The 15,637-nt window shown below is 38.8% G+C and overlaps 1 protein-coding gene across 3 annotated transcripts in view; it reads left to right on the top strand.

Moving 5' to 3' along the window:
• LOC106807520 (tuftelin-interacting protein 11-like) overlaps window positions 1-12,220 on the top strand; it is a 14,222-nt gene extending 2,002 nt beyond the window's left edge. For all 3 annotated transcript variants that reach the window (XM_014809874.1, XM_014809876.1, XM_014809875.1), the window contains exons 3-19: window positions 1,039-1,188; window positions 2,692-2,836; window positions 3,850-4,001; window positions 4,285-4,391; window positions 4,676-4,817; window positions 5,648-5,793; window positions 6,165-6,298; window positions 7,002-7,149; window positions 7,430-7,527; window positions 7,955-8,041; window positions 8,304-8,500; window positions 8,710-8,860; window positions 9,138-9,205; window positions 9,502-9,596; window positions 10,085-10,196; window positions 10,650-10,804; window positions 11,228-12,220. In XM_014809874.1, the coding sequence (XP_014665360.1) occupies window positions 1,039-1,188; window positions 2,692-2,836; window positions 3,850-4,001; window positions 4,285-4,391; window positions 4,676-4,817; window positions 5,648-5,793; window positions 6,165-6,298; window positions 7,002-7,149; window positions 7,430-7,527; window positions 7,955-8,041; window positions 8,304-8,500; window positions 8,710-8,860; window positions 9,138-9,205; window positions 9,502-9,596; window positions 10,085-10,196; window positions 10,650-10,804; window positions 11,228-11,485 (2,345 nt within the window). In that variant the 3' untranslated portion in view covers window positions 11,486-12,220. The remainder of the gene's footprint in view (window positions 1-1,038; window positions 1,189-2,691; window positions 2,837-3,849; window positions 4,002-4,284; window positions 4,392-4,675; window positions 4,818-5,647; window positions 5,794-6,164; window positions 6,299-7,001; window positions 7,150-7,429; window positions 7,528-7,954; window positions 8,042-8,303; window positions 8,501-8,709; window positions 8,861-9,137; window positions 9,206-9,501; window positions 9,597-10,084; window positions 10,197-10,649; window positions 10,805-11,227) is intronic.
• The last annotated feature ends 3,417 nt before the right edge of the window (window positions 12,221-15,637 follow it).

Raw genomic sequence — 15,637 nt, 5'->3', positions numbered from 1 at the left:
TTAAAGTTTACGAGCTCTTCATCAGGTCAGCAGACATTGGAATGATGACCTGATGAAGAGCTCGTAAACTTTAAACTTTAAACACCCTTATTCTATACCTTGACTTTGTTTTTATCTACACGGGTGTTCGTGTGTGACTTTACTTCTATATATATATATATATATAGAGAGAGAGAGAGATAGAAAGATATTATATATCATTATTATGATTCATGAGTCCTGATCAATACTATTGCTCATAGGGTCTATGTCCCCCAGGGTACTGCCGGAACGTACCCTGGTAACTATCTGATATGGTTAGGGTTTGGGTTCTGGTTAGGGTTAGGGTTAGGGAGTAGGCGTAGGCGACTCCCTAGACTCGTTAGTGGAGTAGGCGAGGTACGGTCCGGCATATTAGATAGTACCAAATAGGGCTGTAACGATCCACCGAAATCGAATCGGATCGAGATTCTCTTCCCTCGATCCGATCCTCGATATTTTCCCCGTATTTTCGATTCCATTTCGATACCACTTTTTTCCTTCAATAGATGGCGGCACTTCGCTATATACTGTGGAGTGTTACCAGAGCATATAAATCACTGATTTATATGCTCTGGTGTTACTCAACAATGTTACTCAGCGACTGTGCAGTGTATATATACTCTCTAGACTCTCTAGTCTATTCACCATTTAGTATTCATTGTCAATTTCTAATAATTTATTATTGCAAAATAATGAAAATATAAAAAATAAGATAACATTTCAATATTTTGGGAATCGAATCGAAGGAATCGAATCGAGAAAGCTAATATCGAGAACTGTATCGAATCGAGAGGCTTGTGTATCGTTACAGCCCTAGTACCAAGGTACGTTCCGGTATACCGGACCGTACCCATGGTACGTTCCGGCAGTACCCTGGGGGACATAGACCCTCTCAGGGATACTATTGTGCTCAAATGGCAGGTTTAGTAGTGTAGTAGTCAGGTTTATCTTAGAATAAATATACATTCGATCGCCATGTCTTTCATGATGCATATTAATTATAATTATGCTCCATAGGCATCTGGGCACAGGAAGGGTCTAGTGACGAAGACAGACCAAATCATGGCAGGAAGAAATCAAAGAAGAATTATGTAGCACCAGTCGATTTCATCAGTGGTGGCGTCAAACAGTCAGATGGGAAAATTAGCAAAAATGAAGAGGATGAAGGTAATGGATAATTTCTAAATTATATAACATAAATTTGGTTAATTAAGTTACATAAGATAAGTTTAAAAGTAAAAATTATATATATATTCGGAAAGAAGTTGTAATTTTTAATTGAGATATTTGTATAACTTGAGTGATTCTTAAAAATATAATCACATATAATGTGGCTATCTAAGGTAATACCATTTACATATCTCTACAATATATAGTTATGTTTATGGTAAGGCACGTGCATATTCTAGCTAGCTGATATATTTAACTTGAAGCATAGTTTGTCTATAGGTTTAATTTGGTCAGTCACATTTTGATTGATTATGTCTAGGGGTGCACCGGATCCAACTTTTTAAGTTCTGGCTGGATCCAGAACCAGCCGGAACTTGAAAAAAGTTCCGGCCGGAACTATATATACATGGCCGGAACCGGAACTTAAGCTGGGAATAAACTTGACAGTTTTAATTGGCCCAGTATTGCACAAACTCACTCGGCCTGAACGAAATATTATTAGCAGGCACATCACTCAGGCGAGTAGGACAATGCTCATTGTTCTACATGTTCTCATTATGTCACATGTTCTCATTATGTCTCATGTTCTCATGTTCTCATGTTCTCATTTTCTCATGTTCTCATTATATATACATGTTCTCATTGGCTACATGTTCACATTCTACATTGCTCTCATTGTTCTCAATTCTACAAAGTTCTAATTACAGGATGGTTGTTAAGTGTATGAATCATCTGCTTACAGTGCATAATTCTGGCATCTTATTCGCGAGCGAATTGTGTGGCAAAACCTGCATGTTGCAGTATCCCTGGTTTTAGTCGATTATTTTCAACTAACAAACAGATGCCATTCCTGTGGCTCTAAGAGCATTTTATTTTAAAAGAAAATCTCGTGAATCACCTAACATCAGTTAGGTTCAGTTCAGTTAGTTAGCTGATGTTCAAGTGGCAAACGTTTTCTGGGCAGAATAGTGTGAAGTTGTTAACACTATATTGTCAGCAAGTTGATTCTATTGATGCTCAACTACATTCAGTGACTGATCTTTTGATCTTGGTGACGCTTGTAGCAGAAATGAAATTAGGAAAAAGTTCCTGTTCCGGCCGTTCCTGAAGGGTTAGGGTTAGGGTTGGGACCGGAACTTTGAAAAATTGAATGCTGGAACTATCTGGCCGGATCCAAGTTCCGGTGCACCCCTAATTATGTCTAATTATGTCATGTCTTATTATGGCCGTTATTCACTATATACTAAAATAACGAGTACGACTGACCGTCAAGGATAACTATTAAAATTAGCATAATAGCAAGAGCTAATAATACCTCTAATACCTCTCTTACCTCTAATAATATTATTAGCTCTTGATAATAGTCGTATGAGGTGTTTAGTAAATATTTCAGTGATTGTATTTAAATTTCTGTCAGTCTGACATTTTCCATGAATGACATTGGAAAGTTTTTCTTAGCAACGTGTTAGACATTTTAGACCAATTACCCCATGTTAATAGATTTGGATGATGACGATGAAGAGGTGCTGCATAGGATAGGGCTTGGCAGAAAGAAGCACCCCATGCAATCCAAAAGTGGTAGGCGAGGAAAGGAAGTCAGTGCTAGCAGATCTGGAAGTTACAGGTCTCATCAACAGCGTGACCAGTAAGTATGGTTATTGGTTAGCTTATATTTCTATTGATGTCGTCATTCGGCAAGTGTACTTCGATATTTATCACGTAACTGATAGCACTGAGTTGTTTCGGTCAAATAAGCATTTAGTTTTTGGCATAAATTTATGTAAGGATATATAATTGGGATTTATTTAGAAGTTAATATAATTGGGAAGTTAGAAAAGCTAATATAGAATAAAGAATAAATATAAAATAAATAAATAAGAATAAATAATAAATATATTAATAATAAATAAATAATGAATAATAATAAAGAATAGCCCATCTTAGTATGGCTTAGACTGCATCTCAATAAGCCAGTAATTATGTTACCTTTGGACAAATGTTGAGCTACTGACACCCTTGGGAAGTATAATGAGTTTATTTGCAGAGAACTTTTGTTTTTTAATTTTACTGACAAATATGTTTAATGGTTGTATCTTACCAGAACCAGTAGGGATGCAAACAAAACATTAATCAGTGTGGTAACCTTAATGCAAGAATTTAAACAGCCTTTACGGTTACTTGGTTATACCACTTGTTTCTCTCGAAAGTCAAGCCCCCGTCTCTGTACTTTGACATGGTAACTTGAATTAAACAATAGAGACGTTGTACCAGTCTAGAAGCATTATGTCACTCAATGAGATGCACTTTTGTCTGGTTGTTACCAATTGCAAATGAGTTGTCGCGATCCAAAAGATACTATAGATAGATATTATATAAGATTTTATATACCATAACAGCATAAAGTTATGGTAATTTTTATACTGGAGTAATCAGTAACATGTTCGCTATTAGGTGAGACTATATTTCGCTATAGTTTTCTTGATTGTGCAGTTATTTATGAAATAATTCATTTAATTGATAGTTAAAAGTTAAAACCTCTGACTTTGTTCGTATTGCTTTAGTATTGCTTCCTTATGATTACACGTCCTCACATTGTTCGCTTGCATAAACCTGCTCCTTTGACGTTATTATGTTATGTCTTTTGTTCCATCACGTTAGAGAATTCGGAAGCTGGGAAAAACACACGAAAGGAATCGGAGCAAAGCTGCTACTGCAGATGGGATACGAGCCAGGCAAGGGTATCGGCAAGAACAAACAGGGCATCGTGACACCAGTGGAAGCTGTCGTACGCAAAGGCAAGGGGGCAATAGGTGAGAGCCATATAGCCGTTATTATTCCTCTGAGTGGCAAAGCTAGTGGTGACTGGAACTACTTCCACTAGCTCATACTTAGTGAATCTTTGTTCCAAATTAGTAAAACATAGTTTATATTCCACTATGTGGCAGGACTAGTCATTAGTGAAACTACTTGGTCTTCTTCCATATTAGTGCAAATGACTTTGTATACCTTTGGCAGTGAACGATCATCACTGTTACTTGCATTACAATTTTAAGTGCCACAGTATAATAATATCATGCTCATCTTTTTGTACAGGAGCTTATGGTCCAGAGAGAAGCAGAAAGGCCAAGATTAGTCAGGAGGAAGGAGACGACCAGGAGGGTGGTATAGGGGAAACTCGTCAGTGGAAGAAACAAGCTGGTGTGAGTGTTTCCTCTATGTGAACTGTTTAAGCATGTTATAGCTAATCGGTGTTGTTCAATAAGTCAAGCTATACCATTGTCATTATCGGTCCTAGTGGTTACACTCTCAGTAAGAAACTCACTGATGCACAAATGTAAGGAAAGAAAAGCGGAACATTTCAGCATTTTTATTTTTCACGATTATCTGAACAAACTCTTGGCACAAAGTGCGGGACGAATTAACCATGTATATTCCCTGTCTTCACTGACTTCCATCCTGATCTTTACATTTACTTGGGACACAGAAGAAGAAAGCAAACTACAAATATAAGACTATAGAGGAGCTACAGGCATCTTCTGACAGGACAAGCAAGAAAAAACCAAGGAGTGAGTTGAGCCAGGTGAAAGTGATTGACTTGACTGGGAGAGAGCAGCGAGTCCTACACGGTAAGCTGTATTGTGTGTTGCACAATTAAGGATACGCATGTATAAATGGACATTTCTCTATCATTACAATTTGGAATAATTGAATTTTACACTCATTTTAACATGTTTAATGGGAACACATTGCTGTAATAAAGTGTGTCAGGGTTTGATATTAGGTTCCATCTTTTATAAGTTATGGTTTTTTATGGTATTTTTCTGTCTGAATTTTCAATCTCTTTTTCAGTTTTTTCCTCTTTTCTTTGGTAAATATAAAACTTAGAAGAAAAATACTGATGTGTGATTTTGGTGCATATTGTGTTTAACTTGTCGTGAGAATTTTACTTTCACACTGGTCATTGAGCAATATACAAAATGTCATTTTTACATGAAAATTCAAAATTAGTTTTGTTACATAATAAGGTGCTGGAAATTTCATGATATTTTTTGGCTTGAGCATAGAAATACATCTCGTCTATAAATAAAGTGTGTGATTGATTTGTTTCATTGGTCAATAAACATTTATTCTTCATTGGAGCAATACTCATGCAAAAAGCTTGAGTGTATCCTTAAGGGGAGCTAAAGGGAGGTGGGTACTATTTATAGATGGTTGGCACTAATATTAGTTTCTCTTTCAGCCTTGCAATCTATGTGTCCTATAGATGAACACTTATTTGTTGATTTTTTATTTATTCGTTAAAGTTGGTTTTAGGAATCTGCCCTGTTGATGAAGTATGATTGATTGATTGATTGATTGATTAATCACACTTTTTATCTGCTACGCTTTCTGTGAGCATGCTAAGTGAATTGGGCTCGTGATATAACATTGATAAATTTATTGTGGCATCTGACAGGCTATGATGCATTGGGGCGGAAGCACGACAAACCTGACGTGGAAGAAGAACTACAGGCAACGAGTGCTGAGAGGGCTTTTGAGCTTCCTGAACTCCTGCACAATCTCAGTACCCTCGTGTCAATGTCAGAGCAGGACATTCTGGAGGTAAGCCTGCATTTTTGCATCTGTTTGTCACCATCGCTCTGTTTCTGCCCTGTGTCGACTTCCCAATGGAAAGGTAAAAGAGGGCCGGTTCGAGCGCTACTTTGGCGCGTCTCGATTTCGTCATTACCTAGCTGGTTTCGGGGGTACCTAGATGGGAATCGGTATTATAGTGCCAAGTCATTCAGGTGTTAAATTGTGTGATGACTGCCCATCAGAGTTATCCAGCAATATCAACAAGTTCAGCCACTGAGCTGTTAAAATAGATGTGCCTAAATACTCAAATTTATCTTGCTTAATCTCTGCCCATCTCTAGCTGCTTGTAAAAATCGAAATCGCACTCAGCGTACATGTTTTTTTCGGTTCATTCGTAGAACGACCGAGAGCTGAGATACGAGCGGGACACTGTGGTGAATGTCACATATGAGGAGGAGAAGCTGTCCACTCTCATCGAGCAAGAAGCCCAGCAGCTGAAGCGGCTGAGCGAGATTGTAGACTTTGTAGAAAGGTGCGAGTGAGACCTTCACTCTCCGCCATCTTTCATCTTGCGCCAGTTCTTCTTCATTCTTCATGCTTTGCAAGTTCCTCGTCATCCTCCATCTTTCGTCAGTCCTTTAAGCTGCGCTTACACTATCGATTTTTGTCAGCAAATTGTACCGATTTCAAGTGCATTCCAACTAATCGGCTGAAATTCGATTGAGTTGGAGTCGGAGTCGGGAGTCAAGTCGCTGAGTTGGAGAAATAGAATGTGTTCTATTTTGCACGACTCGGACGATTTGCTGACAAAAATCGATAGTGTAAACGCAGCGTTATTGTCCTTAGTCTCTTGTCAGTCCTTTGTTATCTTTCATCTCACCTGAATTATGTGAATTCATGATAATACTTCATACACGTCATGATCTTATGCTCATCGACCAGCAGTCACATCCACTTCAGCAATATACGCTAAAGAAATAGTTTCATTCCTCTTCATCTCTCTTTTGTATCTTTGACTGATATTCTGCACATTTTTTGTAATTATCAGTTGTTATTTTTCTGAATGTCGAGTGTTAAGCAAATCGACTAAAAGTTCAAGGAAACGTATACTTGTTTCAACCTGAATTATATAACAATTCATATTCGTTACTGCGTCCGTATATTAAGCGTAGTATGTGTTAGTTCCTCTTATCCTCCAACATCAAAGGCACGTGTTTATTATCTCATTTATTCAGCCTGGAGACGAGAACACAAGAGGGCGCCACCGATCCGTTGACCCTTACTGAGTGCGCAGACATGTTCCGGACGTTTCAGGAGCAGTTCTTTGAGGAGTACAAGATGTATGACTTATCATCCTTGGCTGTGGCCATTGTCTATCCACTGGTGAGGTTAAATTAGAATTACATATCGGACACTATACCTAAGTAAACAAACCTCAGCGCATGTCATTCTACGTAATTGTTGTTCATTAGACCTAAGTATGTGGTGTAATCATGATAATAATGCAAAAATAGAGGCCAGTTTCTTTATGTCTTTGCTGTATTTAATAAATGTGGGTGGATCATAAGTACATAATTCTAATGTAAAACTGGCATATTTAATGATGCTTGCAATATTTGCATACAAATAAATGTATCTGGTATTGTATTTCAATGTTTAATAGGTGAAGAAGTTTTTAGTGGACTGGGACCCATTGGCAGACAGCACAATGGGATTGGAGGTTTTCAAGCACTGGAAAGATATTCTTGAGGATGGCAACAGGTATATTTCATGCCCTACCTTTCAGGTAATATGGTACCTGAGGGCATGTAAAAGGGCATAGGGAAAATATCATTTTGTGTGTATGAGCAAGCATGCTATGTTGATTTTTTTCATTCTGGTTTGGACAGGGTACAGTAATACTCTGTGTTATGATAACTCTGGTTACATAAATTCGCCGCTACAGTATTTGTAAGTTACGAAATTACTTTACTCATATTACAAAACGAAAATTTGCTCTTATGTAATATTTTAAAGGAATGAATGAGCTTTTCTAACCGAACTCTTTTTTTCCTATGTGATTAATGTTACAAAATTTCACATTATGATTGTTTTTCTCTGGAATGCATTACGTTTGTAATTGTGTATTACTGTAAGTAGAACAACACCAGTGTTGACACTGATTACTCTATGTATCTGGCACTTCTAGACTGTTTGGGCAAAGTTTGGAGAACATGGATAGCTATCAGCAGCTGGTTTGGGAGATATGGATGCCTATTATCAGGACCAGTGTCATGTAAGTAGTGATCTTTTGTTAATATTCAACAAACAATTTCGCATACAATATACAAACAAATACATAACAACACATAAAACACATGAAATTTTGTCAATCAATAATGATACAACAATTAATAATACCACACTTACCGATGAATTTTATGTACCAACATTGAATATAAAAATGAATTTGTTAAAAATATCACACAGAACTAGTAGTGTCTGAATCAGGTAAAGGCTTTGGTTTACCTAATAAGCCATACCAATGTGTATTTCAGGCGGTGGCAGGTTAGGGAGCCTGAGCCACTAATTGAGCTCGTGGAAAACTGGATGCCTCTGTTACCCACGTGGATTCTGCACAATGTGTTGGATCAGCTCGTTATGCCACGTCTGCACGCCGAAGTGACGAGCTGGAATCCACTCACCGACACGATGCCCATACACGCCTGGTTGCACCCGTGGCTCCCTCTGATGGGTGCGTGTGCGATAGATTCCATACTCACTTTCCTAATCCATTATTCACTGTCCAGTCAATAATGTGCATGATTATGGGTGCCTTCCTAGATGCATCTTTGTACGATATATAAACTTGTGTCTATATATAAACATATATGTAAACTTGTGTCTGCCATCCATAGTAACACTCATGCTTACAATAAAGCCTCATTATTGCTACCATTGAAGGTAAGAGACTGGAGCCACTGTATGCACCCCTCAGAAACAAGCTTTCAAACTGCCTCACAAACTGGCATCCTAGCGACCCATCTGCTCGGCTGATGATCCAACCCTGGGTGAAGGTGTTCTCTCGCGGGACCATGGATGCATTCCTGATGCGGTGAGCAAAGAACTTGCGCCTGAGATGCATTTTTGATTCAGTAGAGTGAATGTGAGCTTTCGTTGAACAGAGATAGTGAAGGGGACAGAAGCATATGTGTGGTTAAGGGCAATGTATTTGTGTGAGAGTGAATTTACTCTATTCGAAGTAAACCGTTTCCTGTAGATTCTCTGGGAACTTGGTGATGCTCTTGTTGCATGACGTGTTACTTTCGTAAATGTAATAGAAGAGTATGCGTAGCAGGTACTAAATATGTTACATTTACACCATTCCATAGGTGCATTGTGCCAAAGTTGCAACTTGTAATGCAGGAATTCGTTATAAACCCACACCAGCAACATCTAGGTGAGTTACCAGTACCATGAAAACAGGATTGCCAAAAAAAATATAATGGCAGGTGCATTATATGGTTATCACTATTTTAAGATGTGCATGCCATACTTTATGATGAATTATGACAAGGTGTATGTGTGAAAAAACCATTTTTGCCATGGCTGTTGTTATGCAGTAACACAAAAGTTTTTATCCTATTCATACATGCGTGGTAATCGATTTTCATTCAACATGGGAAAAAGTTACTCAGCAATTTTCATTTTATTTTACCAAATGACACTGAGTGTGTGGTCTGTGTTGCTTCACAGATGGTTGGAACTGGGTAATGTCGTGGCAGGACCTTCTTCCCAGCTCATGCATTGTCAACGTTCTGGAAAAGCACTTCTTTTCAAAATGGCTTCAGGTGGGTCTATGTCTGCCCCTATTTATAAGCAGCTGCAGATTTGTGCCCGACTTGCCGAGCGTTTTTGTTTTGTGCTGCATAATCTGCACGCCTGTGGGCATAAAACTGCTGTGCATGAAATTACAAAGTACCTGCATATTCACCCTTTCCCAAGCCCCTACCACCAACCCCACTGCAATTACATTATTTTCAGTGTTTAATTAAAAGTTTAAAGATATTGTGCATTAATTAATTCCATTAATATTATTTATGTTTAATGTGTGAACAAAAGTGTTAAAAAGTTCATGCTTTTGACTAGGCTGCCTTTATAGTAATGTTGTTGAATAAAGATTGACATCTCCAGTATAAATGCATTATCGAGTTACATAAGCATTTGCCATGCTCCACCTGTCCACCTGCTCCACCTGCCTGTTGTGTAGGGATAGCAATTGGCCAAGATAGAAGTAGTACTTAATGCAACACGTGTTTTGCATGATTTCATTCCGCAGGTACTGTGTTCGTGGTTGAACAGCAATCCAAACTACGAAGAAGTAACCAAATGGTACATGGGCTGGAAGCGTATGTTTAGTGAGCGCCTCTTGAATGATCCGATCATAAAAGGTGTGTGTAGGACCTTGTGTTTTGCTCCTGGCTCTGTCGTGAGTGACCTGTTGTACGGTGCTACCGTTGACACATCCCACCTTTAGAGAATGAAAAACAAGCTGAAGCAATAGTGGCAATTTCACTGTATTATCTGTTGGAATACAGTTGGTATAAAAAATGTTTACTGCATCAAAAAGTGAATTGTCATATTGCATTTGCACCTAATTCTGTAATGAAAACAACAATGGTAGCTTGTGTCCTGACATAACTTCAAGATGTGTCTGCTTAAGGATAAACTGTAATCATGTATAGTATGTCAATTACAGTTCATTAACCTTAAATCTTACAAAGCTAAATTAGGCAATCTCTTCAAGAGCCTCTAAAACCACCAGAGGAACCCTAACCACATCATCTGCAGCGCTGTACATCTAACATTCTGCTGTTGCTGACAATCGTGTTAATTTTTCACAGAAAACATTAACCGTGCATTGGACATCATGAACCGATCCGTGACATCACCAGGTCTGGCCGCTTACCAGCCAGGTGCCAGAGAGAACATAGCCTACCTGTACCAAACAGAGAAATTGGAGGCAAATGCTTCTGGCAAGAAGAAAACTGAATACGAGGCACGTGTGCATTTCATGCCGATATGCCTGTGCAGATGCACGTGTTCATATGTGCATATGAATACCTGTTTGTAAAGCTATGCCCATTAGTGTATTGTCAAACCTGTGTTAGTGAACACGGAGCCATTGTCAGAATCATTGTGAAGTTAAGGCTACTGATAAAAAGCTAAGATAGCACTTAAGACTAATGTTTCTGTTACAAGAATAGCATTGTACAAGAATAGAACACTTGTAGGTTCTCTAGGCTGATCCTTTTATGCAGGTTTGACTGTAGATGATCCATGTGTGTATTTATATAGATTTACGTTTCCAAATAAGAGTCTGTTGGTCTTCCCTTTTCACTGGTATGTGAAGCACCCGTAGCTTTATATTTCTAGATTTGCTACATGTGTACTAAGCAGACACCTGTTCGCAATTTTTCAGGCTATCATGAGCAGCTCATCACTCTCAAGTTCCGTGGCACCCTCTAGCTTCAGGGATATTGTTGAGCGTCGTGCAGAGGAGAGCGGTATATTGATGATGCCGATTCCAAACAAGACGCAGGAGGGAAAACCAGTGTACAGATTTGGCAATGTGCAGATGTACATAGACAAGAACGTGCTGTTTGTGAATGAAGATGGGCGCTGGGGCCCACGGTCCCTAAGCAGACTGATCGAACTGGCTACCATGCCACCAGTGTAGTGCAGGCCCAAGGGTCATGCAAACACTCTACTACCGGTGTAACTCGGGCCTAAGGACCATGTTACCAGTCTGCCACCAGCGTGGCGCGGGCCCGGGGAGCGTGCGACCAGTCTGCCACCAGCGTGGCGCGGGCCTAGGGAGCATGCGACCAGTCTGCCAGCTACGCACCGTCGATTTGGGAAGTTCAAAACGTCCTGGCACTAGTTCAGCAACAGCAATCTCACCTACGTGACGACTGCCTGTCTCAGTGTGTAAATAGCCCCGCAGCCTTCTACCTACCTGTGTAGTGCAGAATTGACAATCGTACGCCATCTACAACCCTCCGACTGGTGAATCACTCACTGAGCGTTAAGGGTCTACGTTGTAAACTGTTTAATGCTCGTCGTCGTTTATGTCAACAAATGATGCCTTTTCAGTCGGTTGCATTTGCCATTTTCTGGTTTATTTTTTAACCATTAATGGATACATGCCTGCTTTCAAGGTTTATCCTATAATAAGTAGGTACGTGTGATCCACGGGGTGGATAAGCTGTGCTTGATTGATTTTATTAATGTCATTTAAATATGCAATGACTTTGCATATAAGGTTTCTACACCTTCTGTAAGCTTCATACATATAATACATAAGTCTTATTAGCTAAGTCACGTCCCCTGTTGGATTGCTTCTAAATGGTTCATACCCTCTCATCGTGCAACATACAAAACTGTTCTGTGTAATAAATAAAATCAAAACACACTGCAACTGTTTAGAAATTCTATATTACATCATTTAAATATCATTAGCATTGTCCATTTGCTCACCCAGTTCAATGGCACATAATTTACAAACAACACAATTTGCACGTGCACAAATGCAACTGATTATTTATGTATATACATTATTTACATAGTTTACATTGCTAGCATACCTTTTCCATAGACTGGTACATTTTATCGAATGTTACAGAAACAGACAAACACGCATTTACTTCAAAACAACATAGAAATGTAGATAGCATCATGGACTCGCGTGAAAGCGAGGCTCTTGCAAGCATGCTAGTCTACTCTGCCAAATTTTGGCAAACCAGAACAATCGCGTTTGTTTTGGCCACTGTGAAATTTACTGGAACGACAAGTAAACGACCACATTGATAAATAGAAATATGATAATTACGTACACACCTGCATCCGCTGCCTACCCGATAGTTTGTTTCTCAGAAAGGAATTATGAGAACCTTATCGGTTTAACAGCAATCCAACTTCCGAGTACACCTGAATTTGCACGACAGCAAGCGTTTGATTACAAACATGACGATGTGCATACATACATAGAGCAAATAAGTTCCTTCCACTAATTTTCCAGTAAACGTCCCAGTGGCTGACCCCCACCATTCACTTAATTAAAACTTCCTCACTGACACGATTGCAACAGCATTCGTGCCTCTAAAACTGGCGCTCAGGTGTCAACATGTAGGCATTACCTAGCCAACGCAGTAGGTTGCAAGTACCAAATGACGATGAAGCAGCTATTGACATTTACAATTGCTATTACTGTTAATAAATTATAGTGTTTTCTCCTGTTAAAGTCCCAGCGCTTCAATAAAATCTCCATATTAGCCTCATAGCAATTTAGGTTACACAAGTCTGCCTCTTACTAATATCTTTTACGATGACGCTAAATCTGTATAAAACAATAAACATACAATAGCTGACATGTTAATAGATGTCGTGCGTTAAGCATTTCCTACCAATCCCTGGACATGAGCTTAAAACGATGCTGACATGTAAATTATGAGCAGATGTAAAAGCAGGAAATCAACAATCACAGCTATCTCACGACCAGCTTCAGGTGATGGATGAGTCAACTGCAAGTCGCACTTACATAGATGACTGTGCACTTTTCATTATATCAAGAGTGCATAATAGAGATCTCTATTATGCACTCTTGATTATATAGATACAGGCAAGGATATAAAAGACAATGAATATCCTTGCAACCTCGGAATAAATCACAACCGTCATGTAATGATAGCATCTACTCTCAGCCCACAGTGAGCAGCAGCGCTTTAGTATTAGTGTTAAAACATCACCTTATTTAAGTGGAATAGTTCATCCATATATATCACACGGTACAAACATGAAACCATTATCCCGAGAAATTCACGTTAAATGAGAAATCATTACTCAATAGCTGGCTGGAAATCATATCCCAACCAGCAACTGAGCCAATTCAATAACATACTACAGCAACAATAACTCTAGTTTACCTAAAGAAACCTTAGCCTTTACTGTCGTGATTCTGGCTATAAAGGATAAAGCACATACCTTTTTGAAAAAAAATTCCTAATTAACAAACCAACTAACTGATTCTGTCTAAATTTCCATGTAGCTCTAATCAATGCATGCAATATATGATACCTTGCTCTTTGTGACATGTCATAATACCACCCAGTTATTCAATTTTAGAACCAGACGCATTATAATGGTTTATTCTAAACATGATTAAATATAGACTTCAGTAAACAGCAAACACTAGGCAGATATCTTTTAGCATTGCGAATGCAGATGAACTTAACGTGTGGATCTGCAAACAATACGTGCTGCCAGACAATTCAGCAAAATTAGCAACCATGCAATTTATATCCCCAAATAAATTGTATAAATAAGGAGCACTAACAGTCAGCGGATAGGATGCCGGTTGTTCCATCTGATTAAGATCATTAAAACCACTGATAATCAAAAGTTTCTCATCTATGAGTAATAATCAATATCCATACATACATGTATATTTGTGTGTATATATTTATATCTATATTGATATCGATATCTATAGGTATAGATATAGATATATAGCATGGGTATTTAATAGCAACACATATACGTTAGTTAACTTTACGCATAGGGAAGCAGGTGGCTTAGTGGTGATTTCTACAGATGTAATTCAGTTTTGTTTAGTCTGGAACAGGTACGTAACATCTAATGCCTCCCTACTGCACGAAGAGCAATTTCATTATTTACAACTTGAACTGAAGGAATACTTCATGATACATGCAGAAACGCAAAGGCTCTCAGTTCACAGTGTGACTAGCAAAATTTATATCATTTTATCACTAACTATGTGACTAGAGAAAGCACCAACAATACAGACCATGCGTGGGTCCCATACACGTCACATTCGTTATAAGACCCGATGGAAAAGTTACACTCAAATCTACATCATAATCATCGTGGCCTTAAGCAGCCATAATAAGGACCTGTATATTCACAGAACCTCGCGTTACTCAGCTACCCGTGTTTACTGTTCAAACACAGAGATGCTGGACAACTGCAACACACAGAGCAATCCCTGATAGATTGGAGCAACTGTCCACCAAGTGTTTACCGAGACAACTTCTCATACTGTGATGAATTCTAGCGGTCGTTTGTTGTTAGCACTGGTACTTGCCGCCTTACATAATTTCAGTGTTTTTCTTTTAATCATCTCCCAATCGACGTGACTAAAGTCACGCATGTCTTTGCCAAACATGTGCAGCACTTGCCCGATTTACACACACCTTGGGCACGATACACACGCACTTTGGTGGGATTAATCAAAGCTCTAGACAAAAAGTTGGCGTGGCAACAACCAGGGGCCCGTTGTCAGAAAGAAAACACAACTATTAAAATTAGTTTTAATTAGTAATAACTTTTCCTCATAGACGGTTGCCAGAAACATGATAAAGTTACGAGTTTCTCATAAGCAGTGTATAGTTGTCTAGTTTATAAGAGAAAGTTCATGTAAAGACTAATTTCGTTTTTGACAACAGGCTCAATGGCTCTGGTATAGGATGAACATTACTGAAGGCAACGTTTCACGCTTCCTTGTTGCCACGACTCGCCAGCTCTGCTAACTGGCAGAAGGTGATGACGACGACACGTCTGCACGTCATAATGGGTTAACGATGTGCTTGGTCATTACTCGACAAGTACATATACAGGCTATACATCTTTTACATGTGCAAATAACAAACGTCCCAATACATTAATGCTGGGTTATCTGGTTATGATGGGACACACTATTTCTGAATACACACAGTGAGTGATAATTACCACCAACATCTGATGATACATGTAAATAGCACGTGACATTATACAAAGTGAACATTATAGATCCGTTTTAAATTAATATGCTTTG

Source organism: Priapulus caudatus, unplaced genomic scaffold (assembly GCF_000485595.1).
Source record: "Priapulus caudatus unplaced genomic scaffold, Priapulus_caudatus-5.0.1 Scaffold220, whole genome shotgun sequence".
NCBI classification, from domain to species: domain Eukaryota; kingdom Metazoa; phylum Priapulida; class Priapulimorpha; order Priapulimorphida; family Priapulidae; genus Priapulus; species Priapulus caudatus.
The sequence above is the reverse complement of the archived record's forward strand: the minus strand, read 5'-3'. Positions and strand labels throughout refer to the sequence as shown.